Below are 26,890 nucleotides of genomic sequence, written 5' to 3'. Positions count from 1 at the left end.
ATCATCAAATGGTTAGAGTATAGGCCTACATGCAGCTTGGGTGCTGGAATTCTGTTATTTGCACTTTGTCTGCAAATGTGAGTAGATTAGCTTGAAAAAAAAGGTTGGACATCTTCGAAGCAGTCTCCAGTTTCTTATTAGACCTTAAGGGTGTCACCTCCAAAAGCGGACGTTGTGTCACAGGCTCACTTTCCATTTCTCCTGAAAACCGGAACATCCGGTTGTTGGGAACTCCTAAGAGGCTAATAGGCTATAGATGTTGCTATCCAACGGAACGCTGCGATTGGTTGCCCAAAATAATTAGGCGGGGCTTAGCGAAGTGTCAATTGTGATGTGTAAACAAGAACGTATTTTTTTTTTAAATGATTTATACGTTCCATTTCATTGTGAGGTCATTGTTGTTGAGTACTACCTGGTTATTTTCCCTTTTCCAAGGAGTTCGACGAGAGTCGATGCTTTTACCCCAGGAGTTTGGTACTGAAGATGGAGCAAAATGCAGACGTCAAAGAAAGTGGAAGCGGATATTTTAGATTCATCATTCAAAAGGGAGCAAGTCAGATAGCGCTCCGAAGATTCTCTGACTGGGACGCTGTTGGGAGAGCAGCAGCAACAGCCGCGGGTTTGAATGTGTAGGTTAAGAAAAATAACTTCTTTTTTTTGTTCCATTTAAACGTTCGATGTCATAGCTCTTTATCGGACACACACTTGTCTGACACTGAGGCCTGTTTACCCGTCAATGCAGCTGGCCCACTTAAAACATGTTTTTTTTTTTTGCAGATGTTTCTGACTAATTCATTTTGAAATGTGGTGTTATTAGCTAGGCTACTGTGAATTTTTTTTTTATATTGTTTTATTCAGGAGAAAAGATACCGAATTCTACGATTACATTGCCACCATTACTGAAAAAACACTGTTCGATGGTATGATTATGGTCACGATTATCCTCAACGCTCTGTTCATGGCTTTGGAGACGGACTATGATATGAAATACAAACTTTTTGGATTCTTTGCGGTGGGTAATTTGCTGATTGCAATTAGCAAAATTGCGAACACTGACATACAAGCATACACAATTACGTTTAGGGAAAATGTAACAGTTCCATAAGCTTAAGCTTTGTAGCAGTTGTTGTATGCAAATATGTCCTCTACTCAAATCCAGTCCTCCCTTCACTCTATTTTCATCAAACAGATTGCAGACGAATTCTTCATGGCCATTTACACCATGGAGTTCTTGATGAAGGTGTACGTTAACCCAGGGGTTTACTGGAAAAATGGCTACAATGTTTTCGATGCTATTATTTTGGTCATTTCATTCGTTCCCATGTTCGCTGATGGAGGGGACTCCAGTGCAATGGGGACCATGCGCATCGTCCGCGCTTTTCGCTCTTTGCGCGTGCTGAAGACTGTGTCGTTCATTCGGGGCCTGCAGGTGAGAATGACGCAATTAGTGCTAAAATACTAGGCCATACACATGTGTCTGTTACGTTGGTCTTTGGATACCTTTTTAGAGTTTGACGCTGGATAATACAGTCACTCAGGTGTCTGGTTTGTTGAGATTTTTAGTGTTCTCTCTCTTTTGTTGTGTGTTTGATTGACAGGCCTTGGTTGTAGCTCTATTCAAGACCATGAAGAGTGTGGTATATGTCCTGGGCCTGATGTTTCTCCTGATGTTCATCTTTGCCATCATCGGATATTACTACTTTGGAGACCCTAACACTGGAGATCCTGAGAACTGGGGAGACCTGGGCTGTGCGCTCTTCACACTTTTCAGTTTAGTGACAGTGAGTATGAATTAGAATAGCCTACCTATCCTGGTTGAAATCTTGCTTATGGTACCCCCCCCCCCCCCAAAAAAAAAAGGGGGGGTGTTTCATGAGCTTGGGTCCCAGGAAAACAGTGAATTTCTCATTTGGGTCCCAGGCTGTAAAAGAACCCCCTGCTGTAGACTGTCAGTTCAGTCTGGCGTAGGCCGAACCAAATGTCCTCTGTCTGTCCACCGGTAGACCTAAACATTTTACATTTGTTTTTTGACAGTCGTATTCTCACGTCAGTGCCATTTTGTTGTGCTGCCATGTATGAAATATGTCAACGTTATGTTCCTACAACAGTATCTTTCATCGCAAATATCCCAACACGCTGTCTGTTGTGGTCTGTTTAGTGCACATGTTGAGGAAACATGCATAATTAACATCTAGGGTTACAAAACTCTGGTAACTTCCCCCAAATTCCCAGGTTTTCCATTTTCCCTTTTGATTCCAAGAATCATCCTTCTGTGATTTCTGGAAAACTTGGGCATTTTGGGAAAACTACTGGATATTTTTCAACTCTTATTCCATTGTTTCTGCCCTCCTCAGGTGGATGGTTGGACTGATCTGCAGCAGAACCTTGACGACCTGGGGATGAACTCCAGCCGCATCTTCACCATCGTCTTCATCCTCATCGGCTACTTCATCTTCTTCAACATGTTCATCGGCGTGGTCATCATGGAGATCCAGGTACGTACGGTACTGGACTACCACCGTTGTTGTTACTACTACTGAGGTTGAACCCCTCTGTCCCCTGTCCTCCAGGTTGAACCCCCCTGTCCCCTGTCCTCCAGGTTGAACCCCCCTGTCCCCTGTCCTCCAGGTTGAACCCCCCTGTCCCCTGTCCTCCAGGTTGAACCCCTCTGCCCTCTGTCCTCCAGGTTGAACCCCTGTCCCCTGTCCTCCAGGTTGAACCCCTGTCCCCTGTCCTCCAGGTTGAACCCCCCTGCCCTCTGTCCTCCAGGTTGAACCCCTCTGCCCTCTGTCCTCCAGGTTGAACCCCCTGTCCCCTGTCCTCCAGGTTGAACCCCCTGTCCCCTGTCCTCCAGGTTGAACCCTCTGTCCCCTGTCCTCCAGGTTGAACCCCTCTGCCCTCTGTCCTCCAGGTTCTGCCCCTGTCCTCCAGGTTGAACCCCCTGCCCCCTGTCCTCCAGGTTGAACCCCTGCCCCCCGTCCTCCAGGTTGAACCCCTCTGCCCTCTGTCCTCCAGATTGAACCGCCCCTGTCCTCCAGGTTGAACCCCCTGTCCTCCAGGTTGAACCCCCTGTCCTCCAGGTTGAACCCCCTGTCCTCCAGGTTGAACCCCCTGTCCTCCAGGTTGAACCCCCCTGTCCTCCAAGTTGAACCCTCTGCCCCCTGTCCTCCAGGTTGAACCCCCCTGTCCTCCAGGTTGAACCCTCTGCCCCCTGTCCTCCAGGTTGAACCCCCTGTCCTCCAGATTGAACCCCCCTGTCCTCCAGGTTGAACCCCCTGCCCCCTGTCCTCCAGGTTGAACCCCCTGTCCTCCAGGTTGAACCCCCCTGTCCTCCAGGTTGAACCCCCTCTCTCCTCCAGATTGAACCCCCTGTCCTCCAGGTTGAACCCCCTGCCCCCTGTCCTCCAGGTTAACCCCCTGTCCTCCAGATTGAACCCCCTGTCCTCCAGGTTGAACCCCCTCTGCCCCCGTCCTCCAGGTTGAACCCCTCTGCCCCCCGTCCTCCAGATTGAACCCCTGCCCCCTGTCCTCCAGATTGAACCCCCTGTCCCCTGTCCTCCAGGTTGAACCCCCTGCCCCCTGTCCTCCAGGTTGAACCCCCCTGTCCTCCAGGTTGAACCCCCCTGTCCTCCAGGTTGAACCCCCTGTCCTCCAGGTTGAACCCCCCTGTCCTCCAGGTTGAACCCCCCTGTCCTCCAGGTTGAAACCCCCCTGTCCTCCAGGTTGAAACCCCCTGTCCTCCAGGTTGAACCCCCTGTCCTCCAGGTTGAACCCCCTGTCCTCCAGGTTGAACCCCTGTCCTCCAGATTGAACCCCCTGTCCTCCAGGTTGAACCCCCTGTCCCCCTGTCCTCCAGGTTGAACCCCCTGCCCCCTGTCCTCCAGGTTGAACCCCCTGCCCCCTGTCCTCCAGGTTGAACCCCCCTGTCCTCCAGGTTGAACCCCCTGTCCTCCAGGTTGAACCCCTCTGCCCCCTGTCCTCCAGGTTGAACCCCCCTGTCCTCTGCCCCCTGTCCTCCAGGTTGAACCCCCCTGTCCTCCAGGTTGAACCCCTCTGCCCCCTGTCCTCCAGGTTGAACCCCCTGTCCTCCAGGTTGAACCCCCTGTCCTCCAGGTTGAACCCCCCTGTCCTCCAGGTTGAACCCCCCCCCTGTCCTCCAGGTTGAACCCCCTGTCCTCCAGGTTGAACCCCCCTGTCCTCCAGGTTGAACCCCCCTGCCCTCCAGGTTGAACCCCTCTGTCCTCCAGGTTGAACCCCCCTCCCCGTCCTCCAGGTTGAACCCCCTGTCCTCATGGGAGTCCCAAATGGCACCGCACCCTATTCCCATACATAGTGTACGCTGCCTGGTCTAAAGTAGTGCCCTGTATTGGGAATAGGGTTCCATTTTGTATGCATCCTGTCTTCCTGGGCCCAAGCCAGCTCAGCTCAGTGCTGTGCCGTCTCTGTGGGGTTTAGTCAGATGTGATGTCCAGACGACGGCAGCTCTCAGGCAGGGCTACATGTGACCCTTCCTATAGTTATTTACAGCTGTCGCCCTGGAGAAAGCAAGCGACCAGGCCACCTCTTTAAAATCAAATCGAAAGTTGACACAGTTTAGCAGATGTTATAGCGGGGTCAGCGACATCCTTATGTTACTTCGCTCCTTAAACAATGGAGTAAAATGTCAACGTACACAAGTAATCACACACAACAACAAAAAATATACGAAATCAAGAAATGTCGGAACGAATCCAAGTAGACATTTCCTGCAGTCAAGTGACCTAGTGGCTTCATGGGTGGGATGTTATTAATATACTTCATAATTATTCAACTTTTTTATTTTTTAAACAGCCTGAAAATCCAGTGTTTCTATGTCAAATGGTTTTGTTATGTCTCAGTGATCTGTGTATAAAATGTAATATTGGGATACAAACTCAAATGTAATACATTTCCACTCTATATCTGACATGGTACAGGTGTCTATATTTTTTGTTAAGCTCATTACCGTGTATGAGGTGCACATACATTTAGTTTCAAAGTAGATTTGTTTAAGCAACACTCTGTATGACTCTGATGAGCCCCAGTACAGTAAAAGGTTAACAACCCAAATAGCACTGTAACAGTAATCCAAATGCAGCCAATGTACAGTATCTACACTGGGTGAATGTACAGAAGATATACAGTGGGGGGGGGAAAAGTATTTAGTCAGCCACCAATTGTGCAAGTTCTCCCACTTAAAAAGATGAGAGGCCTGTAAAATTTCATCATAGGTACACTTCTAGCTTCTACACTGCTATCTAGCTTCTTAGTTTGAAACCAGCAACGCAGTTGTCATCAGTTTCTGGGACTGCTTGTCTCTTTCCAGTGATCCTGCCGACCCAAGGACTGGTCTGAGGAGCTATTTGGCGTCGCTGCTAGCTAGCTGCATATCAAGCTAGCTGGGTTTTCTTGAACGCAGCCCGTGATGTGGTTAACAATTGTGGCTGGGACTGTGGATTGTTCCGGGTTTGTGGCTGTCTAGATCCCTGCTGTTTTGTTGTTTTCAATCTTCCCCATGACCTTCCCTGTCTAGAACTGCAAAGCGTAACAGGGTAACCAACGTTGCTAGCTACCGTGACAAAGACCAAAGCTGGCGGGAGTACCGTTGAGGACAGTGGTGTATCTCTATCACACGTAAAGGATCTTTTAAACGAACAAAAATAGACCAACAAGCAGTTGTTACAACAACGAGAAAATAGCTTCAAGTGTTTTGTCCAAATACTCGTGGATTCTACTAATAAAAGAATGGACGACCTGACCAGAGAGGCCCCGAACCTGAAGAACAGTTTGCAGTTCTCCCATGGTCAGCTCAATGAGTTGAAACAGAAGAGCAATATGACAGCAATCTGTAAGTCATTGAGAGAGGACATCAGTTCTGTGTGTGAATCCATGATAACAATGACAGCAATCTGTAAGTCATTGAGAGAGGACATCAGTTCTGTGTGTGAATCCATGATAACAATGACAGCAGTCTGTAAGTCACTGAGAGAGGACATCAGTTCTGTATGTGAATCCATGATAACAATGACGATTGTCCCTCGATTTATCCAAGGCAAAACAACATGGTTGTGGACAGAATTGCAGAATCTCCACATGAGACCTGGACGGAGTCTGAGGTCAAAGTGAGAGAAATTATCTCTGAGAAATTGTAGATGGACCACAGGAAGATTGAGGTGGAGCACGCCCACAGGACTGGAAAACCCACTACCGGCCCAGGTGACAGACCCAGGTGACAGACCCAGGTGACAGGCCCAGGTGACAGGCCCAGGCCGATAGTGGTCAAGTTCCTGAGGTTCAAGGACAAGGTAGCTGTTCTGGAAAGAGCCAAGAACTTGAGAGGAACGTATATCTTCCTCAATGAGGACTATCCTGAAGCTGTGCGCCAGAAGAGGAAAGAACTGATTCCAGCCATGAAAGCTGCCAGAGCGTGTGGGGACATTGCTTACATCTGCTATGACAGGCTCATTGTTCACCCTCCCTCCCAGAAGCCTGGAAGGGATGAGAGAGCCAAGCCTTTGGGTTCATAGCTTTAACCCCCCCCCACACACACACACACCAACTGATTAATGGACTGCTGAATGTATATTTTTTTCTCTTGCTTTGCTTGCTCTTTTCAGTACTATGTCTATCTCTGATAAGCTACCCAGGAAAGGGTTGAAAAAAGTCCATATTAATATATGTAGCCTTAGAAATAAGGTTCATGAAATCAGTAACTTGATAACATTCATATATTAGCCATTTCTGAGACTCACTTAAATAATTCATTTGATACACCAGTAGCAATACAAGGATATAACATCTATAGAAGAGACAGAAATGCTTATTGGAGAGGTGTTGCTGTATATACTCAGAGCCACGTCCCTGTAATGCTTAGAGAAGATCTTATGGGAGAGGTGTTGCTGTATATATTCAGAGCCATATCCCTGTAATGCTTAGAGAAGATCTTATGGGAGAGGTGTTGCTGTATATATTCAGAGCCATATCACTGTAATGCTTATGGGGGAGGTGTTACTGTATATATTCAGAGCCATAATCCCTGTAATGCTTAGAGAAGATTTTATGGGGGAGGAGTTACTGTATATATTCAGAGCCATAATCCCTGTAATGCTTAGAGAAGATCTTATGGGGGAGGAGTTACTGTATATATTCAGAGCCACGTCCCTGTAATGTTTAGAGAAGATCTTATGGGGGAGGAGTTACTGTATATATTCAGAGCCACGTCCCTGTAATGCTTAGAGAAGATCTTATGGGGGAGGAGTTACTGTATATATTCAGAGCCACGTCCCTGTAATGCTTAAAGAAGATCTTATGGGAGAGGTGTTGCTGTATATATTCAGAGCCACGTCCCTGTAATGCTTAGAGAAGATCTTATTGGAGAGGTGTTGCTGTATATATTCAGAGCCATAATCCCTGTAATGCTTAGAGAAGATCTTATGTCCAGTGTTGTCGAAGTGTTGTGGATGCAGGTTCACTTGGCACATCTAAAGCCTTTTTCTTTTTTGTTGCTATAGGCCACCAAGTGCTAACAATCAGTATGTAAATAATATATCTGAAATGGTTGTTAACAGAAAGGTCTACTTTCTTGGGGACCTGAATATTGACTGGTTTTCATCAAGCTGTCTGCTCAAAATGAAGCGTTTTACTGTAGTCTGGTGCCTGTAGTCTGGTGCCTGTAGTCTGGTGCCTCTAATCTGGTGCCGGTAGTCTGGTGCCGGTAGTCTGGTGCCGGTAGTCTGGTGCCTGTAGTCTGGTGCCGGTAGTCTGGTTATTAATCCACATACCAGGGTGTTTTTACAAACACTACAGGAACAAGATCATCCACATGTATCGATCACATTTCTACTAATAATGTAGAACTCTGTTCTAAAGCTGTATCCGTACCCATTGGATGCAGTGATCACAGTATAGTGGCTATATGCAGGAAAGCCAAAGTTCCAACAGCTGGGCCTAAAATAGTGTATAAGAGCTCATACAAAAGATTTGGCTGTGACTCTTATGTGGATGTTGTTAAATATATTTCTTGGTCTGATGTGATTTTCATGAGGAGCATCCAGATGCTGCACTTGATTAATTTATGAAATTGCTTCTTCCAATTATTGATAAACATGCACCTGTTAGAACTGTTAAGGCTCCATGGATTGATGAGGAATGTAAAAACGGTATGGTTGAAAGAGATGGGGCAAAAGGAGTGGCTAATAAGTCTGGCTGCACATCTGACTTACAGCAAACTGAGAAATTATGTGACTAAGAAGAAGAAGAAACTGTATTATGAATCCAAGATCCATGATATAAAGAACCGATGGAATAAAACTTTGGAGTATTTTAAATGAAACTATGGACAGAAAGACATTCAACTCCATTTTTCATTGAATCAGATGGCGTATTCATCACAAAACCATTTGATGTTGCCAATTATTTTAATGATTTATTTCAAAGTGGGCAAATTTAGGCAGGAAATGTCAACAACAAACAGAGAGCAATTATATTAATGCATAAAAAAAATAATAATGAAAGAAAAGCGTTTGCAAGTTAGAATTTTGTGAAGTTAGCGTGGGAGAGGTGGAAAAATTGTTAATGATCAATAATGACAAATCTCCTGGCATTGACAATTTAGATGGAATATCTTTAATCTGAGCCTAGAGGCAAGTCTTTGTCCTCAGGCCTGCAGGGAAGCTAAAGTAATTCTGCAAACCAAGAGTGGTAAAGTGGCCTTTACTGGTTCTGACAGCAGACCTAAACTCAGCAACAACAACAAAAAATGTCCCTTTTTCAGGACCCCCCCCCCCCACAGAAATTTCAGGGAACTTGCAGGTACCTTGGTGGAAGACTGGGGTAACATCTCACAGCAATAACTGGCAAATCTGATGCAGTCCATGAGGAGGATATGCACTGCAGTACTTAATGCAGCTGGTGGCCACACCAGATACTGACTGTTAATTTAGATTTTGACCCAGGGACACATTATTCAATTTCTGTTAGTCACACGTCTGTGGAACTTGTTCAGTTTATGTCTCAGTTGTTGAATCTTATGTTCATACAAATATTTACACATGTTAAGTTTGCTGAAAATAAACGCAGTTGACAGTGAGAGGATGTTTCTTCTTTTTTTTTGCTGAGTTTATAAGCTTGCTGCCAGCTCTTAGCAAACTGTTTGGATTTTTTTTTTTTGTGTTTGACCAAATACAATGCTATTTCTCTGTAAACAAATTAACAACAGACTTTCAGCATGCTTATAGAGAAGGCCACTCAACATGTACTGCACTGACACAAATGACTGATTATTGGTTGAAAGAAATGGATAATAAGAAGATTGTGGGAGCTGTACTATTAGATTTCAGTGCAGCCCTTTGAATTGTATTTTCAACCTCCGCTCCGAATCCACGATATGGCAATCTATCTAATAGAACTGAGGGCTTTCTTTTTAATGGAAGCTTCTCTCATGTCAAACATGTGAAGTGTGGAGTAACACACAGCAGCTCTCGAGGCTCTCTACTCTTTTCTATTTTTACCAATGACCTGCCGCTGGCATTAAACAAAGCCCGCGTGGCCATGTACACTGATGATTCAACCATAAAGACATCAGCAACCACAACTAATGAAGTCACTGAAACCCTTAACATAGAGTTGCAGTTTTGGAATGGGGTGGCCAGTAATACACTGGTCCTGAGCATCTCTAAACGCTAAGAGCATTGTATTTTTGGTACAAATCATTCCTTAAGTTCTAGACCTCAGCTGAATCTGGTCATGAATGGTGTGGCTGTTGAACAAGTTGAGGAGACTCAATTACTTGGTGTTACCTTGAATTGTAAACTGTCCTGGTCAAAACATATAGATTCAATGGTTGTAAAGATGGGGAGAGTTCTGTCCGTAATAAAGAGATGCTCTGCTTTTTTTGAGACCACACTCCACAAAGCAGGATCTAGTTTTGTCTAATCTTGATTATTGTCCAGTTGTGTGGTCAAGTGCTGCAAGGAAATACCTAGTTAAGCTGCAGCTGGCCCAGAACAGAGCGACACGTTTTGCTCTTAATTGTAATCGGAGGGCTGATATAAATACTATGCATGTCAGTCTCTCTTGTCTAAGAGTTGAGGAGAGACTGACTGCATCACTTCTTATCGTAAGAAACATTGTTGGAAATCCCAAATTGTTTGCGTAGTCAACTTACACAGCTCTGACACACACTTATCCCACCAGACATGCCAACAGGGGTCTTTTGGCAGTCCCCAAATCCAGAACAAATTCAAGAGAGCGTTCCATATTATATAGAGCCCTTATTGCATGGAACTTCCTTCCATCTCATATTGCTCAAATAAACAGCAAACCTGGTTTCAAATAACGGATAAAGCAACACCTCACAGCGAAACGCCTCTCCCCTATTTGACCTAGATAGTTTGTGTGTATGCACTGATATGTAGGCTACGTGTGCCTTTTAAACAAAATGCATATAGTTCTGTCCTTGAGCTGTTCTTGTCTAATGATGTTCTGAATTATGTTTCATGTTCTGTGTTCTGTGTTCTTGTCTAATGATGTTCTGTATTATGTTTCATGTTCTGTGTTCTGTGTTCTTGTCTAATGATGTTCTGAATTATGTTTCATGTTCTGTGTTCTGTGTTCTTGTCTAATGATGTTCTGTATTATGTTTCATGTTCTGTGTTCTGTGTTCTTGTCTAATGATGTTCTGTATTATGTTTCATGTTCTGTGTTCTTGTCTAATGATGTTCTGAATTATGTTTCATGTTCTGTGTTCTGTGTTCTTGTCTAATGATGTTCTGTATTATGTCATTCTGTATTATGTTTCATGTTCTGTGTTCTTGTCTAATGATGTTCTGTATTATGTCATTCTGTATTACGTTTCATGTTCTGTGTTCTGTGTTCCATGTTCTGTGTTCTTGTCTAATGATGTTCTGTATTATGTCATTCTGTATTATGTTTCATGTTCTGTGTTCTGTGTTCTTCTCTATTGATCTGTATTACGTTTCATGTTCTGTGTTCTGTGTTCTTCTCTATTGATCTGTATTATGTTCCATGTTCTGTGTTCTGTGTTCTTCTCTATTGATCTGTATTATGTTCTGTGTTCCATGTTCTGTGTTCCATGTTCTGTGTTCCATGTTCTGTGTGGACCCCAGGAAGAGAAGCTGCTGCTTTTGCAACAGCTAAATGGGAATCCTAATAAAATAACAAAGAATAAATCAAAAATACCAAGCCGATGTATGTGAATGGTGTGTGTGCACTGTATGTGAATGGTGTGTGTGCACTGTATGTGAATGGTGTGTGTGCACTGTATGTGAATGGTGTGTGTGCACTGTATGTGAATGGTGTGTATGCACTGTATGTGAATGGTGTGTGTGCACTGTATGTGAATGGTGTGTGTGCACTGTATGTGAATGGTGTGTATGCACTGTATGTGAATGGTGTGTGTGCACTGTATGTGAATGGTGTGTATGCACTGTATGTGAATGGTGTGTGTGCACTGTATGTGAATGGTGTGTGTGCACTGTATGTGAATGGTGTGTGTGCACTGTATGTGAATGGTGTGTGTGCACTGTATGTGAATGGTGTGTGTGCACTGTATGTGAATGGTGTGTGTGCACTGTATGTGAATGTGAATGGTGTGTGTGCACTGTATGTGAATGGGTGTGTGCACTGTATGTGAATGGTGTGTGTGCACTGTATGTGAATGGTGTGTGTGCACTGTATGTGAATGGTGTGTGTGCACTGTATGTGAATGGTGTGTGTGCACTGTATGTGAATGGTGTGTGTGCACTGTATGTGAATGGTGTGTATGCACTGTATGTGAATGGTGTGTGTGCACTGTATGTGAATGGTGTGTGTGCACTGTATGTGAATGGTGTGTATGCACTGTATGTGAATGGTGTGTGTGCACTGTATGTGAATGGTGTGTATGCACTGTATGTGAATGGTGTGTGTGCACTGTATGTGAATGGTGTGTGTGCACTGTATGTGAATGGTGTGTGTGCATGTGAATGTGTGTGCACTGTATGTGAATGGTGTGTATGCACTGTATGTGAATGGTGTGTGTGCACTGTATGTGAATGGTGTGTGTGCACTGTATGTGAATGGTGTGTGTGCACTGTATGTGAATGGTGTGTGTGCACTGTATGTGAATGGTGTGTGTGCACTGTATGTGAATGGTGTGTGTGCACTGTATGTGAATGGTGTGTGTGCACTGTATGTGAATGGTGTGTGTGCACTGTATGTGAATGGTGTGTGCACTGTATGTGAATGGTGTGTACGCATAGTATGTGAATAGAAAATGTGTTTACTGCAGTAGTTCTATAGGATGAACCATGACTAGAAAACAGTATATATGCATACAGTATAAAGTGGGTAAAACGGTATATAAAATTAAATAGAAAATGCTGAACACTGTTGTAGCCTAGTGGTTAGAGCGTTGGGCAAGTAACCGAAAGGTTGCTGGTTTGAATCCCCGAGCTGACAAGATAAAAATCTGTCATTAACAAGGCAGATAACCCACTGTTTCACCAGGCACCGAAGACATTGATGTCGATTATGGCAGCCCTCCCCCCGCACCTCTCTGATTCAGAGGGGTTGGGTTAAATGTGGAAGCCACATTTCTTTTGAATGCATTCAGTTGCATTCATGCTCCCAGGTGATTAATTTTTTTATTTTTGTATTGTTACAATGTTTCCAACCTTAGGTCTTCATGCATCCATATCCCAGGTAAGGGTGGATGGTCCTATATACAGTGGGGCAAAAAAGTATTTAGTCAGCCACCAATTGTGCAAGTTCTCTCACTTAAAAAGATGAGGCCTGTAATTTTCATCATAGGTACACTTCAACTATGACAGACAAAATGAGGGAAAAAAAATCCAGAAAATCACATTGTAGGATTTTTAATGAAATTATTTGCAAATTATGGTGGAAAATAAGTATTTGGTCAATAACAAAAGTTTATCTCAATACTTTGTTATATACCCTTTGTTGGCAATGACAGAGGTCAAATGTTTTCTGTAAATCTTCACAAGGTTTTCACACACTGTTGCTGGTATTTTGGCCCATTCCTCCATGCAGATCTCCTCTAGAGCAGTGATGTTTTGGGGCTGTTGCTGGGCAACACAGACTTTCAACTCCCTCCAAAGATTTTCTATGGGGTTGAGATCTGGAGACTGGCTAGGCCACTCCAGGACCTTGAAATGCTTCTTACGAAGCCACTCCTTCGTTGCCCGGGTGGTGTGTTTGGGATCATTGTCATGCTGAAAGACCCAGCCACGTTTCATCTTCAATGCCCTTGCTGATGGAAGGAAGTTTTCACTCAAAATCTCACGATACATGGCCCCATTCATTCTTTCCTTTACACGGATCAGTCGTCCTAGTCCCTTTGCAGAAAAACATCCCCAAAGCATGATGTTTCCACCCCCATGCTTCACAGTAGGTATGGTGTTCTTTGGATGCAACTCAGTATTCTTTGTCCTCCAAACACAACAAGTTGAGTTTTTACCAAAAAGTTATATTTTGGTTTCATCTGACATTCTCCCAATCTTCTTCTGGATCATCCAAATGCTCTCTAGCAAACTTCAGACGGGCCTGGACATGTACTGGCTTAAGCAGGGGGACACGTCTGGAACTGCAGGATTTGAGTCCCTGGCGGCGTAGTGTGTTACTGATGGTAGGCTTTGTTACTTTGGTCCCAGCTCTCTGCAGGTCATCCACTAGGTCCCCCCGTGTGGTACTGTGATTTTTGATCATTTTGACCCTACGGGGTGAGATCTTGCCCCAGATCGAGGGAGATTTATCAGTGGTCTTGTATGTCTTCCACTTCCTAATAATTGCTCCCACAGTTGATTTCTTTAAACCAAGCTGCTTACCTATTGCAGATTCAGTCTTCCCAGCCTGGTGCAGGTCTACAATTTTGTTTCTGGTGTCCTTTGACAGCTCTTTGGTCTTGGCCATAGTGGAGTTTGGAGTGTGACTGTTTGAGGTTGTGGACAGGTGTCTTTTATACTGATAACAAGTTCAAACAGGTGCCATTAACGAGTGGAGGACAAGAGGAGCCTCTTAAAGAAGAAGTTACAGGTCTGTGAGAGCCAGAAATCTTGCTTGTTTGTAGGTGACCAAATACTTATTTTCCACCATAATTTGCAAATAAATTCATTATAAATCCTACAATGTGATTTTCTGGATTTGTTTTTCTTCTCATTTTGTCTGTCATAGTTGAAGTGTACCTATGATGAAAATTACAGGCCTCATCTTAAGTGGGAGAACTTGCACAATTGGTGGCTGACTAAATACTTTTTTTGCACCACTGTATAGGGGCAGTACTCAGTGAACAGTATGTAAACCTTGTTAAAGTGACCCGTGTTTAATGACTTATGTACATTGGGCAGCAGTCTCTAAGTTGCAGGGTAGATTATTGGCTGGTATCTGACTAGTGACAATGTCTAAGGTTCAGGAAAGGATACTGGGCGGAGGCCAGCTAGTGATGACTGTTTAACAATCTGATGACCCGGAGATAAACAGATTCTATCAGTCTGGTCCCAGCTTGGATGCACCTGTACTGTCTCCTCCTTCTAGATGGTAGCGGTGTGAACAGGCCATGGCTCGGGTGGCTGAGGTCCTTGATGATCTTCTTGACCTTCCTGTGACACTGGGTGCTGTAGATGTCCTGAATGGCAGGCAGTGTGCACTGGATGATGTGTTGGGCTGACCGCACCACCCTCTGGAGAGCCCTGTGGTGCAGTTGTTGTACCAGGCGGTGGTACAGCCCGACAGGATGGTGCATCTGTAGAAGTTTGTGAGGGTCTTAGGGGCCAAGCCAAATTTCTTCAGCCTCCTGAGGTTGAAGAGGTGCTGTTCAACAGTCGTCTGAGGGAGAGGTTATTTTCCTGGAATCTCATCGTTGTTGGTAATCCAGCCAGCTGGTCTGTACATGCTCTGAGGACGTGACTTGGGATGCCATCTGGGTTGGCAGACTTGCGAGGGGTTAACAAGCTTGAATGTCTTACGTCAACCACGGAGATCGGGAGCGCACATTCCTCATGAGCGATAGGGGCACACGTCGGTGGCTTTGTGTTGTTTTCCTCGAAAGTGGGAGAAGGTGTTAAGCTTTTCCAGGAGACCGGCGTCAGTGTCTGCGACTTGGCTTGCTATCTCTTTATAATCTATGATTGTCTGGAGGCACATGGGTCTCGTGTCTGAGCTGTTGAATTGCGATTCAAATCATCTCTGTACTGTTGTTGTTTTTCCTCTTTGATTGCCTTACGGAGGTCATAGCTGGTCTGTTTTCCCATGTTCCCAGTCACCTTGCGTGTTTTAAATGTGGTTTAAGTTTTGTGCGAATGCTGCCATCTATCCATGGGTTTTTGGTTTGGATAAGTTCTAACCATCAGAGGGAACAACATCCTCTATGCACTTCCTGATGAACCCGAGTCCTACTATACTATTCTCAGAGGCGACCCGGAACATTTCCCAGTCCGCGTGATCAAAACCGTCTCGCAGCATAGATTCTGATTGGTCAGATCAACGTTGAACAGTCCTTACCACGGGTGCTTCCTGCTTAAGTTTCTGCCTATAGGAGGGGAGAGGAGCAAGATGGAGCCGTGATCTGATTTGCCAGAGGGAGTGCAGGGGAGGGCCTTGTAGCCATCCCGGAGGGGAGAGTAACAATTGTCAAGCATACGCTCTCCGCGTGTAGGACAGGAGATGTGTTGATAGAATTTCAGGAGGAAATTTGGAAAGTCCCCAGCTACAATGAATGCGGCCTCGGGATATAACTTGTTCACTCCCTACAAGTTCACATAGCACTGCGTCAGTCAGTCAGTCAGTGTGTGAGTGAGTGAGTGAAAGAAACACAACTTATAATATTGCTGCTGGTTGCATCTCAAACAGCCCCCTATTCCCTTTATACTGCACTACTTTTCAACCAAGGCCTATATATATATATATATCACACACACATCCAGGCTGTATCACAACCGGCTGTGATTGGGAGACCTATAGGGTGGCGCACAATTGGCCCAGTGTCGTCTGGGTTTGGCCGGTGTAAGGCCGTCATTGTAAATAAGAATTTGTTCTGAACTGACTTTCCTTGTTAAATAAAAAACACAGTGCTTTAGGAAAGTATTCAGACCCCTTGATATTTCCACATCTTGTTATATTACAGCCTTGTTCTAAAAATGGATTAAATAGCCTTTTTTTCCCCTTCATCAATATACACACAATAACCCCAAAATGACAAATACATTTTGCAAATGTATTGAAAATATTTACGTAAGGATTCACACCCTTTTACTCAGTACTTTGTTGAAGCACCTTTGGCAGCGATTACAGCCTCGAGTCTTCTTGGGTATAATGCTACAAGCTTGGCGCCCCTGTATTTAGGGAGTTTCTCCCATTCTTCTCTGAAGATCCTCTCAAGCTTTGTCAGGTTGGATGGGGAGTGTCGCTGCACAGCTGTTTTCAGGTCTCCAGAGATGTTCGATCGGGTTCAAGTCAGTCATCACAACAGCATGATGCTGCCACCACCGTGCTTCACTATAGGGATGGTGCCAGGTTTCCTCCAGATGTGAAGCTTGGCATCAGGCAAGAGAATCTAGGTGCCTTTTGGCAAACTCCAAGCAGGCTGTCATGTGCCTTTTACTGATGAGTGGCTTTCGTCTTGCCACTCTACCATAAAGGCCTGATTGGTGGAGTGCTGTGGAGAGATGGTTGTTTTTCTGGAAGTTTCTCACATCTCGACAGAGGAGCTCTGTCAGTGACCATCGGGTTCTTGGTCACCTCCCTGAACAAGGTCCTTCTCCCTCAATTGCTCAGTTTGGCCTGGCGGCCAGCTCTAGGAAGAGTCTTGGTGGTTTCAAACTTCTTCCTTTTCACAATGATGGAGGCTACTGTGTTCTTGGGGACCTTCAATGCTGTAGAATATTTTTGGTACCCTTCCCCAGATCTGTGCTTTGACTCAATCCTGTCTCGGAGCTCTAAGGACATTTCCATCGACCTCACAGATTGGTTTTTGCTCTGACATGCACTGTCAACTGTGGGACCTTTTCTACAGACAGATGTGTGCCTTTCCAAATCATGTCCATTCAATTGAATTTACCACAGGTGGACTCCAATCAAGTTGTAGAAACATCTCAAGGATGATCAACGGAAACAGGATCCACCTGAGCTAAATTTTCGAGTCTCATAGCAAATGGCCTGAATACTTAAGTAAATAAGGTATTGCTGTTTATTTTAATACATTTTCAAAAATATGTCTTTAGATTGATGAGGAAAATTTGTTATTTTAGTCCATTTTAGAACAAGGCTGTAACAAAATGGGAAAAATGGGAAGGGGTCCTAATACTTTGTGTACATATATACCTACAGTACCATTCAAGTTTGGACACCTACTCATTCTAGGGGTTTTTCTTTATTTGTACTATTTTCTACATTGTAGAATAATAGTGAAGACATCAAAACTGTGAAACAACACGTATGGAATCATGTAGTAACCAAAAAAAGTGTTAAACAAATCAAAATATATTTGAGATTTGAGATTCTTCAAAGTAGCCACCCTTTGCCTTGATGACAGCTTTGTACACTCTTGGCATTCTCTCAACCAGCTTCATGAGGAATGCTTTTCCAACCGTCTTGAAGGAGTTCCCACATATGCTGAGTACTTGTTGGCTGCTTTTCCTTCACTCTGTGGTCCAACTCATCCCAAACCATCTCAATTGGGATGAGGTCGGGTGATTGTGGAGGCCGGGTCATCTGATGCAGCACTCAATCACTCTCCTTCTTGGTCAAATAGCCCTTACACAGCCTGGAGGTGTGTTGGGTCATTGTCCTGTTGGAAAAACAAATGATGGGATGGCGTATCGCTGCAGAATGCTGTGGTAGCCATGCTGGTTAAGTGTGCCTTGAATTCTAAATAAATCACAGTGTCACCAGCTAAGCACCATCACACCACCTCCATGCTTCACGTTGGGAACCACACATGCAGAGATCATCTGTTCACCTACTCTGTGTCTCACAAAGACACACTAGTTGGAACCAAAAATCTCTCATTTGGACTCATCAGACCGGTGGACAGATTTCCACCGGTCTAATGTCAATTGCTCGTGTTTCTTGGCCCAAGTAAGTCTCTTCTTCTTATTGGTGTCCTTTAGTAGCCTGGAGGTGTGTTGGGTCATTGTCCTGTTGGAAAAACAAATGATAGTCCCACTAAGCGCAAACCAGATGGGATGGCGTATCGCTGCAGAGTGCTGTGGTATCCATACTGGTTATGTGTGCCTTGAATTCTAAATAAATCCAGACAGTGTCACCAGCAAAGCACCCCCACACCATCCCACCTCCTCCTCCATGCTTCACGGTGGGAACTACACATGCAGAGATCATCCGTTCACCTACTCTGCTTCTCACAAAGACAGCGGTTGGAACCAAAAATCTCAAATTTGGACTCATCAGACCAAAGGACAGATTTCCACCGGTCTCTTTGCAGCAATTCAACCATGAAGGCCTGATTCACACAGTCTCCTCTGAACAGTTGATGTTGAGATGTGTCAGTTACTTGAACTCTGAAGTGTTTATTTGTGCTGCAGTCTGAGGTGCAGTTAACTGTAATGAACTTATCCTCCGCAGCAGAGGTAACTTTGGGTCTTCCTTTCCTGTAGCGGTCCTCATGAGAGTCAGTTTCATCATTGCGCTTGATGGTTTTTGCGACTTCACTTGAAGAAACTTTAGAACTTCTTGGAATTTTCATCATTTTCTGACCTTTCATGTCTTAAAGTAATGATGGTCTGTCATTTCTCTTTGCTTATTTGAGCGATTATTGCCATAATCGTCTGTATACCACCCCTACCTTGTCACAACACAACTGATTGGCTCAAATGCATTAATTTGTGGAATATTTCCTTCCCGTTTTACAAGGGACACCTGTTAATTGAAATGCATTCCAGTTGACTACCTCATGAAGCTGGTTGAGAGAATGCCAAGAGTGTGCAAAGCTATCAAGACAAAGGGTGGCTACTTTGAAGAATCTCAAATATAAAATGTTTTGATTTGTTTAACACTTTTTATATTTTTTTGGTTACTACCTGATTCCATACATGTTATTTTATAGTTTTGATGTCTTCACCATTACCTAGGAATCCAATACTTTTTCATGTGTTTTCTCCAGCACGCAACGAAGCGTTTTGAGAATGAGGTACAAAGTGAACGGGAGGCTTCGCTGACCCAGAAGAAACACGCCATCCTCCAGAGACAGAAGAACGAGATCAGGAATCTGATCCAGAGCCAGGTGACACTCACACCAGAGCCAGGTGTCCCCTCCCTATACTGTGTACTATAGGAATTTTGTCAAAAGGAGTGCACTATATAGGGAATAGGGTGCTATAGTACTGCACTATATAGGGAATAGGGTGCTATAGTAGTGCACTATATAAGGAATAGGGTGCTATAGTAGTGCACTATATAGGGAATAGGGTGGTATTTGGGACATGCAGGTTAGGTTTACGTTAGACTATAAAAAATATATATATTTAACTAGGCAAGTCAGTTAAGAACAAATTCTTATTTACAATGACGGCCTACCTCGGCCAAACCAATATAATTAATCACAGGCTAAAGGAAATGCTAAAGCTATTTTAAAGATTTCGAATAGCGTTTGAACCCCGATCTGCTCTCCTCCCTCCATACAGACAGGCAACTTCACCAAGCTAGTGCAACAGTTCAACAAGTCTCTGCGTCACACTGATTACACTGTGATGGAGGACCTGTGTACCAGCATGTCCTTCATAGACATCTACCTGACCACCCTGGATCACCAGGATACCACTGTGAACAAGTAGGAACCCTACAGCACCTTACAGTCTGAACAAGTAGGAACCCTACAGCACCTTACGGTCTGAACAAGTAGGAATCCTACAGCACCTTACGGTCTGAACAAGTAGGAACCCTACAGCACCTTACGGTCTGAACAAGTAGGAACCCTACAGCACCTTACGGTCTGAACAAGTAGGAACCCTACAGCACCTTACGGTCTGAACAAGTAGGAACCCTACAGCACCTTACGGTCTGAACAAGTAGGAACCCTACAGCACCTTACGGTCTGAACAAGTAGGAACCCTACAGCACCTTACGGTCTGAACAAGTAGGAACCCTACAGCACCTTACGGTCTGAACAAGTAGGAACCCTACAGCACCTTACGGTCTGAACAAGTAGGAACCCTACAGCACCTTACGGTCTGAACATGTAGGAACCCTACAGCACCTTACGGTCTGAACAAGTAGGAACCCTACAGCACCTTACGGTCTGAACAAGTAGGAACCCTACAGCACCTTACGGTCTGAACAAGTAGGAACCCTACAGCACCTTACAGTCTGAACAAGTAGGAACCCTACAGCACCTTACAGTCTGAACAAGTAGGAACCCTACAGCACCTTACAGTCTGAACAAGTAGGAACCCTACAGCACCTTACGGTCTGAACAAGTAGGAACCCTGCAGCACCTTACGGTCTGAACAAGTAGGAACCCTGCAGCACCTTACGGTCTGAACAAGTAGGAACCCTACAGCACCTTACGGTCTGAACAAGTAGGAACCCTACAGCACCTTACGGTCTGAACAAGTAGGAACCCTACAGCACCTTACGGTCTGAACAAGTAGGAACCCTACAGCACCTTACGGTCTGAACAAGTAGGGAACCCTGAACAGCACCTTACGGTCTGAACAAGTAGGAACCCTACAGCACCTTACGGTCTGAACAAGTAGGAACCCTACAGCACCTTACTGTCAACAAGTAGGAACCCTACAGCACCTTACGGTCTGAACAGGTAGGAACCCTACAGCACCTTACGGTCTGAACAAGTAGGAACCCTACAGCACCTTACGGTCTGAACAAGTAGGAACCCTACAGCACCTTACGGTCTGAACAAGTAGGAACCCTACAGCACCTTACTGTCAACAAGTAGGAACCCTACAGCACCTTACGGTCTGAACAGGTAGGAACCCTACAGCACCTTACGGTCTGAACAAGTAGGAACCCTACAGCACCTTACGGTCTGAACAAGTAGGAACCCTACAGCACCTTACGGTCTGAACAAGTAGGAACCCTACAGCACCTTACGGTCTGAACAGGTAGGAACCCTACAGCACCTTACGGTCTGAACAGGTAGGAACCCTACAGCACCTTACGGTCTGAACAGGTAGGAACCCTACAGCACCTTACAGTCTGAACAAGTAGGAACCCTACAGCACCTTACAGTCTGAACAAGTAGGAACCCTACAGCACCTTACAGTCTGAACAAGTAGGAACCCTACAGCACCTTACAGTCTGAACAAGTAGGCACCCCACAACACCCTACAGTCTTAACAAGTAGGCACCCTACAGTCTGATCATGTAGACACCCTACAGCACCCTACAATCTGAACAAGTAGGCACCCTACAGCACCCTACAACACCCTATAGTCTTAACAAGTAGGCACCCTACAGTCTTAACAAGTAGGCACCCTACAACACCCTACAATCTGAACAAGTAGGCACCCTACAGCACCCTACAATCTGAACAAGTAGGCACCCTACAGCACCCTACAACACCCTATAGTCTTAACAAGTAGGCACCCTACAGCACCCTACAATCTGAACAAGTAGGCACCCTACAGCACCCTACAACACCCTATAGTCTTAACAAGTAGGCACCCTACAATACCCTACAATCTTAACAAGTAGGCACCCTACAGTCTGAACAAGTAGGCATCCCACAGCACCCTACAGTCTGAACAAGTAGCCACCCTACAGCACCCCACAGCACCCTACAGTCTGAACAATATAGTGCACTACTATAGACCAGAGCCCTATGGCACCCTATTCCCTATATAGTGCATGAAGGAATTTGGGACACAGTACACCAAGCACTAAATGTATTGTTAACTGAGCTAGCTTACCACCAAACGTCTGTCTCAGAGACACCACACACACACACACACACACACACACTCTCAATCAGAGTCCTATCTGGGTCACAGCCAAACAGACTCTCCTATAACGGGTTAATGATTCTTCTGTGAGGGGCAAACAGACTGTAAACGGGAGTTATAAAGACAGATAGGTGTTTGGTTTTTTTTAAACTCAATTTAGTGTTTGTGCAAAGTAGGAAGAGAATAAGGTTTGAGAGAGAGGTTTATGACAGTCGTGAAGTGGAGATAGAGGGATCGGAAATAACATTCTACATGTGCATTAAAAGCTCTCTGTTTGAATTGCTGTTGTTGACTGTCTTTTTCAATACATGGACTTTTCAAATCAGAACTATCCATTTCTTAAACGGGAACAGCTTAGAAATGTTTCCGTAACATCCAGGTTTCTAGGATAAGACAAAAAAAAAACATAGTTCTGATTTGAAAAGTGCCTCCGGTCCATGTGTCTTATCCTAGAAACCTGGATGTTACGGAAACATTTCTAAGCTGTTCCCGTTTAAGAAATGGATACATCCAATGATGTCAATTTTGCATAATGAAATCTCATATATATATATATATATATATATTTTTTAGCTTTAACCTAACGATGTAGACTTAGTACCATAATCCTTAAATGAATGTCACGTGTCAACTTCGCCCCCCCCCAAAAAAAAAATATATATATATTTTTGACACAAAGATGATGATTTGGGTAATTACTACATTTTTTTTTCTGTGGATGTGCATGATTATAGTACTTGTGTTGGTGTAGGGCTTGTAACAGCATGCACTATCGTCACCCAGTCTTCTACACGTTTTTACCATCCAAACAACCGACAGTTTTGGTTGTCATTTTGTTTCAGGTTCAAATCATCAAACCACATCCTAAGAAATCTGCAACTAAATGACTATAGACTATAGACCATAAATCTTTACACACACGGTTTATGTCTTTTATAGCAAAAACACATTCCGTTGATTTTAAGACATTGAATAATAAGGCTGCCTTATGTACGGCCTAATGGCCTTAAGGCCTTATGTACGGCCTAATGGCCTTAAGGCCTTATGTACGGCCTAATGGCCTTAAGGCCTTATGTACGGCCTAATGGCCTTAAGGCCTTATGTATGGCCTTAAGGCCTTATGTACGGCCTAATGGCCTTAAGGCCTTATGTATGGCCTTAAGGCCTTATGTACGGCCTAATGGCCTTAAGGCCTTATGTACGGCCTAATGGCCTTAAGGCCTTAAGGCCTTATGTATGGCCTTAAGGCCTTATGTACGGCCTTATGTATGGCCTTAAGGCCTTATGTACGGCCTAATGGCCTTAAGGCCTTATGTACGGCCTAATGGCCTTAAGGCCTTATGTACGGCCTAATGGCCTTAAGGCCTTATGTACGGCCTAATGGCCTTAAGGCCTTATGTACGGCCTAATGGCCTTAAGGCCTTATGTACGGCCTAATGGCCTTAAGGCCTTATGTACGGCCTAATGGCCTTAAGGCCTTATGTACGGCCTAATGGCCTTAAGGGCGGCCTAATGGCCTTAAGGACTTATGTACGGCCTAATGGCCTTAAGGACTTATGTACGGCCTAATGGCCTTAAGGCCTTATGTACGGCCTAATGGCCTTAAGGCCTTATGTACGGCCTAATGGCCTTAAGGCCTTATGTACGGCCTAATGGCCTTAAGGCCTTATGTACGGCCTAATGGCCTTAAGGCCTTATGTACGGCCTAATGGCCTTAAGGCCTTATGTACGGCCTAATGGCCTTAAGGCCTTATGTACGGCCCAAATGGCCTTAAGGCCTTATGTACGGCTCAAATGGCCTTAAGGCCTTATGTACGGCCTAATGGCCTTAAGGCCTTATGTACGGCCTAATGGCCTTAAGGCCTTATGTACGGCCTAATGGCCTTAAGGCCTTATGTACGGCCTAATGGCCTTAAGGCCTTATGTACGGCCTAATGGCCTTAAGGCCTTATGTACGGCCTAATGGCCTTAAGGCCTTATGTACGGCCTAATGGCCTTAAGGCCTTATGTACGGCCTAATGGCCTTAAGGCCTTATGTACGGCCTAATGGCCTTAAGGCCTTATGTACGGCCTAATGGCCTTAAGGCCTTATGTACGGCCTAATGGCCTTAAGGCCTTATGTACGGCCTAATGGCCTTAAGGCCTTATGTACGCTCAAATGGCCTTAAGGCCTTATGTACGGCCTTAAGGCCTTATGTACGGCCTAATGGCCTTAAGGCCTTATGTACGGCCTAATGGCCTTAAGGCCTTATGTACGGCCTAATGGCCTTAAGGCCTTATGTACGGCCTAATGGCCTTAAGGCCTTATGTACGCTCAAATGGCCTTAAGGCCTTATGTACGCTCAAATGGCCTTAAGGCCTTATGTACGGCCTAATGGCCTTAAGGCCTTATGTACGGCCTAATGGCCTTAAGGCCTTATGTACGGCCTAATGGCCTTAAGGCCTTATGTAAGGCCTAATGGCCTTAAGGCCTTATGTAAGGCCTAATGGCCTTAAGGCCTTATGTACGGCCTAATGGCCTTAAGGCCTTATGTACGGCCTAATGGCCTTAAGGCCTTATGTACGGCCTAATGGCCTTAAGGCCTTATGTACGGCCTAATGGCCTTATGTACGGCCTAATGGCCTTAAGGCCTTATGTAAGGCCTAATGGCCTTAAGGCCTTATGTACGGCCAAATGGCCTTAAGGCCTTATGTACGGCCTAATGGCCTTAAGGCCTTATGTAAGGCCTAATGGCCTTAAGGCCTTATGTACGCTCAAATGAAAGGGTGATGTCTCATTTGTAAAGAAATTGTGTGTGTGTATATTGTGTGTGTGTATATTGTGTGTGTGTGTGGTTGTGGTTGTGTGTATATATAATGTGTGTGTGTGTATATAGTGTGTGTGTGTGTGTGTGTGTGTATATTGTGTGTGGTTGTGGTTGTGTGTATATATAATGTGTGTGTGGTGTGTGTGTGTGTGTGTGTGTGTGTGTATATTTTGTGTGTGTGCACTGATATCTAGCTACTGTAATGACTTTTAAGTTACGGGTAATTATGGAGGCTATAGTTATGAAAAGTAAGGTAACTAAAGTGTGATGAAGAGATATATATATATATATAACCAAAAAGATGGTCCCCTTGCAGGCTGCAGCAGCTGTACTCTGAGGCCGTTCTGATTCTGAGTGACTTACTGGAAGAAGACTTGATGGAAATGGAACAGAAAGCACTGAGAGAGAGGAAAATCAAAATGAGGGCGTAACAACAGGAACAGGGATCCGACTGAGAGCTGAAATCCTTGTTCATTTGCATACTGGTATTCAAATTAAAAAAGAGGACATATGTTGGCACATTTTATAAAGCTGTCTGTCAGGTCTTTGTTGTGGGTTGGCTATGGTGATGTCCAGTCCATTCCATTGGCCTAGAGTTGGCAGAGAATGGTCTTCAAAATGTCTCCAGGATGCATCCCAAATGGCACCCTATTCCCTAGATAGTGCGCTACTTTTTTTGACCAGAGGCCCCAAGGACCCTGTTTAATTAAGTGCACTAAGTAGGGAATGGGTTTCATTTAGGATGCAGACCAGGCTGTCAGCCAGGCAGGGAGAGTCCAGTCCAGATGGCCCACATAGTCATGTCTGTACTCAGGTTTGGGGCCACTGTGAGGTAGGCTACTATCTGTAGAATCCGGAGGCCCACGTAACCCCTCTGTCTACTGGTGAACAGCCACAGACAGGCACAACACGTCATCTGTTACACGGGGACTTTTATATGGAGTTCTGGATGATTCATTCTCCAAGTCAATACGTGGGTCATGAACTATCTTCTCACTAGTTGCAAACCTATTTGGTACAAGTACAGACTGTCATTGCATTTTGCGCTGTTTGGAGTAGTTAGACACTCTTGTTGTAAGATATGTTCGGAGGGAAGTAGACTCCCCAGTAATGGCTTTCGTGTATGTATAGAAATAACTGTTTTAATATTTACAGGCTATAAAATGAAACCTTTTATAGCATCTGCTCTTCAATAATATACAAAGACTGGGGTGTGGGCTAATTGGAAAATATATGTTTTTTTTTTTTTTTTTTTGACGTTCTTTTGTTTTTATTATGATGTCATGAACAACGTAACCATATGACGATAGAGCCAGTCTAATCCCCACGGGTGTATGAAACTCCCATTGACATCAATGCTTGGTTTGCACGCTTTGAGTTAGGAAAACGTTTGTCAAGGGTTAGGCCCATGGGTGTTATCTGATCGTCAAACACTTGATCAGCCCTTAGCAAACTCTGCCAATATGTCATTTAAGGTATCTTGATTTATTTGTATAATATTTTACATAAGTTATTTGATTATTTTTATATATATATAGCCTATTGCATTCAAAATAATGCATTGATATAAGTATAATAATAATATACTTATTTTTAAATGAAGAAAGACTAAAACGCAATGACCCCTAAAAGGCATATTATCAATCATTGAAAGTACATAAACATTGTAGTTGCAGCATAGTACGGCGTGAATATCATCCTAATGGGTCAGTACTATAGATATGGGATTGGCTGAAGGTGTGAACCTGGAGATATCGTATTGATCCCTCTCTTAATAACTGTCAAGAGGAAAAACCATTACGCTTTGACAACTTCAAACACTCATAGTCGTTGTAAAATCTCGCTGATTATTCGCGTTATCACAGTTATTCCGTGATCCGGTTTAAATGGGCTATATTGGTCGGGGCCTGTATTAAAGGTGTGTTGGGCTTAAGAGCTGGAATTGGATATTGTGAGAATTTCGCCTCACAATATCCAATTCCAGCTCGTAGGCCTACCAGTATGAGTGTATATCCCCGCTGAAGCATTTTCTTGACAGTTAAAACAAAAAGTCTAAAAACGAATAGCCTAGGCTCAAAAATAAGTGATGAAGAAACCAAGCTGGAATGGAGGGAAAATGCCAAGTCGCTCGCC

General features: G+C 44.4%; 1 protein-coding gene across 2 annotated transcripts; it reads left to right on the top strand.

Annotated features, from left to right (window-relative positions):
- Positions 1-317: 317 nt before the first annotated feature.
- Positions 318-25,990, top strand: LOC115136248 (cation channel sperm-associated protein 3). Of its 2 annotated transcripts, XM_029671843.2 has the most exons (8): positions 318-629; positions 859-1,012; positions 1,190-1,429; positions 1,599-1,781; positions 2,355-2,495; positions 19,154-19,273; positions 19,674-19,819; positions 25,074-25,990. In XM_029671843.2, exons 1-8 carry the CDS (start codon positions 484-486, stop codon positions 25,186-25,188), a joined length of 1,245 nt encoding a protein of 414 aa, XP_029527703.2. In that variant the 5' UTR covers positions 318-483; the 3' UTR covers positions 25,189-25,990. The 2 variants fall into 2 exon arrangements, with proteins under 2 accessions (XP_029527703.2, XP_029527704.1); XM_029671844.2 differs by lacking the exon at positions 19,674-19,819 and having other exon boundaries at positions 320-629; positions 25,074-25,187.
- Positions 25,991-26,890: the final 900 nt, after the last annotated feature.

This window comes from Oncorhynchus nerka, linkage group LG10, assembly GCF_034236695.1.
Source record: "Oncorhynchus nerka isolate Pitt River linkage group LG10, Oner_Uvic_2.0, whole genome shotgun sequence".
NCBI classification, from domain to species: Eukaryota; Metazoa; Chordata; class Actinopteri; order Salmoniformes; family Salmonidae; genus Oncorhynchus; species Oncorhynchus nerka.
Note: the sequence above shows the minus strand (reverse complement) of the source record. Positions and strands in the feature narration are given on the sequence as shown.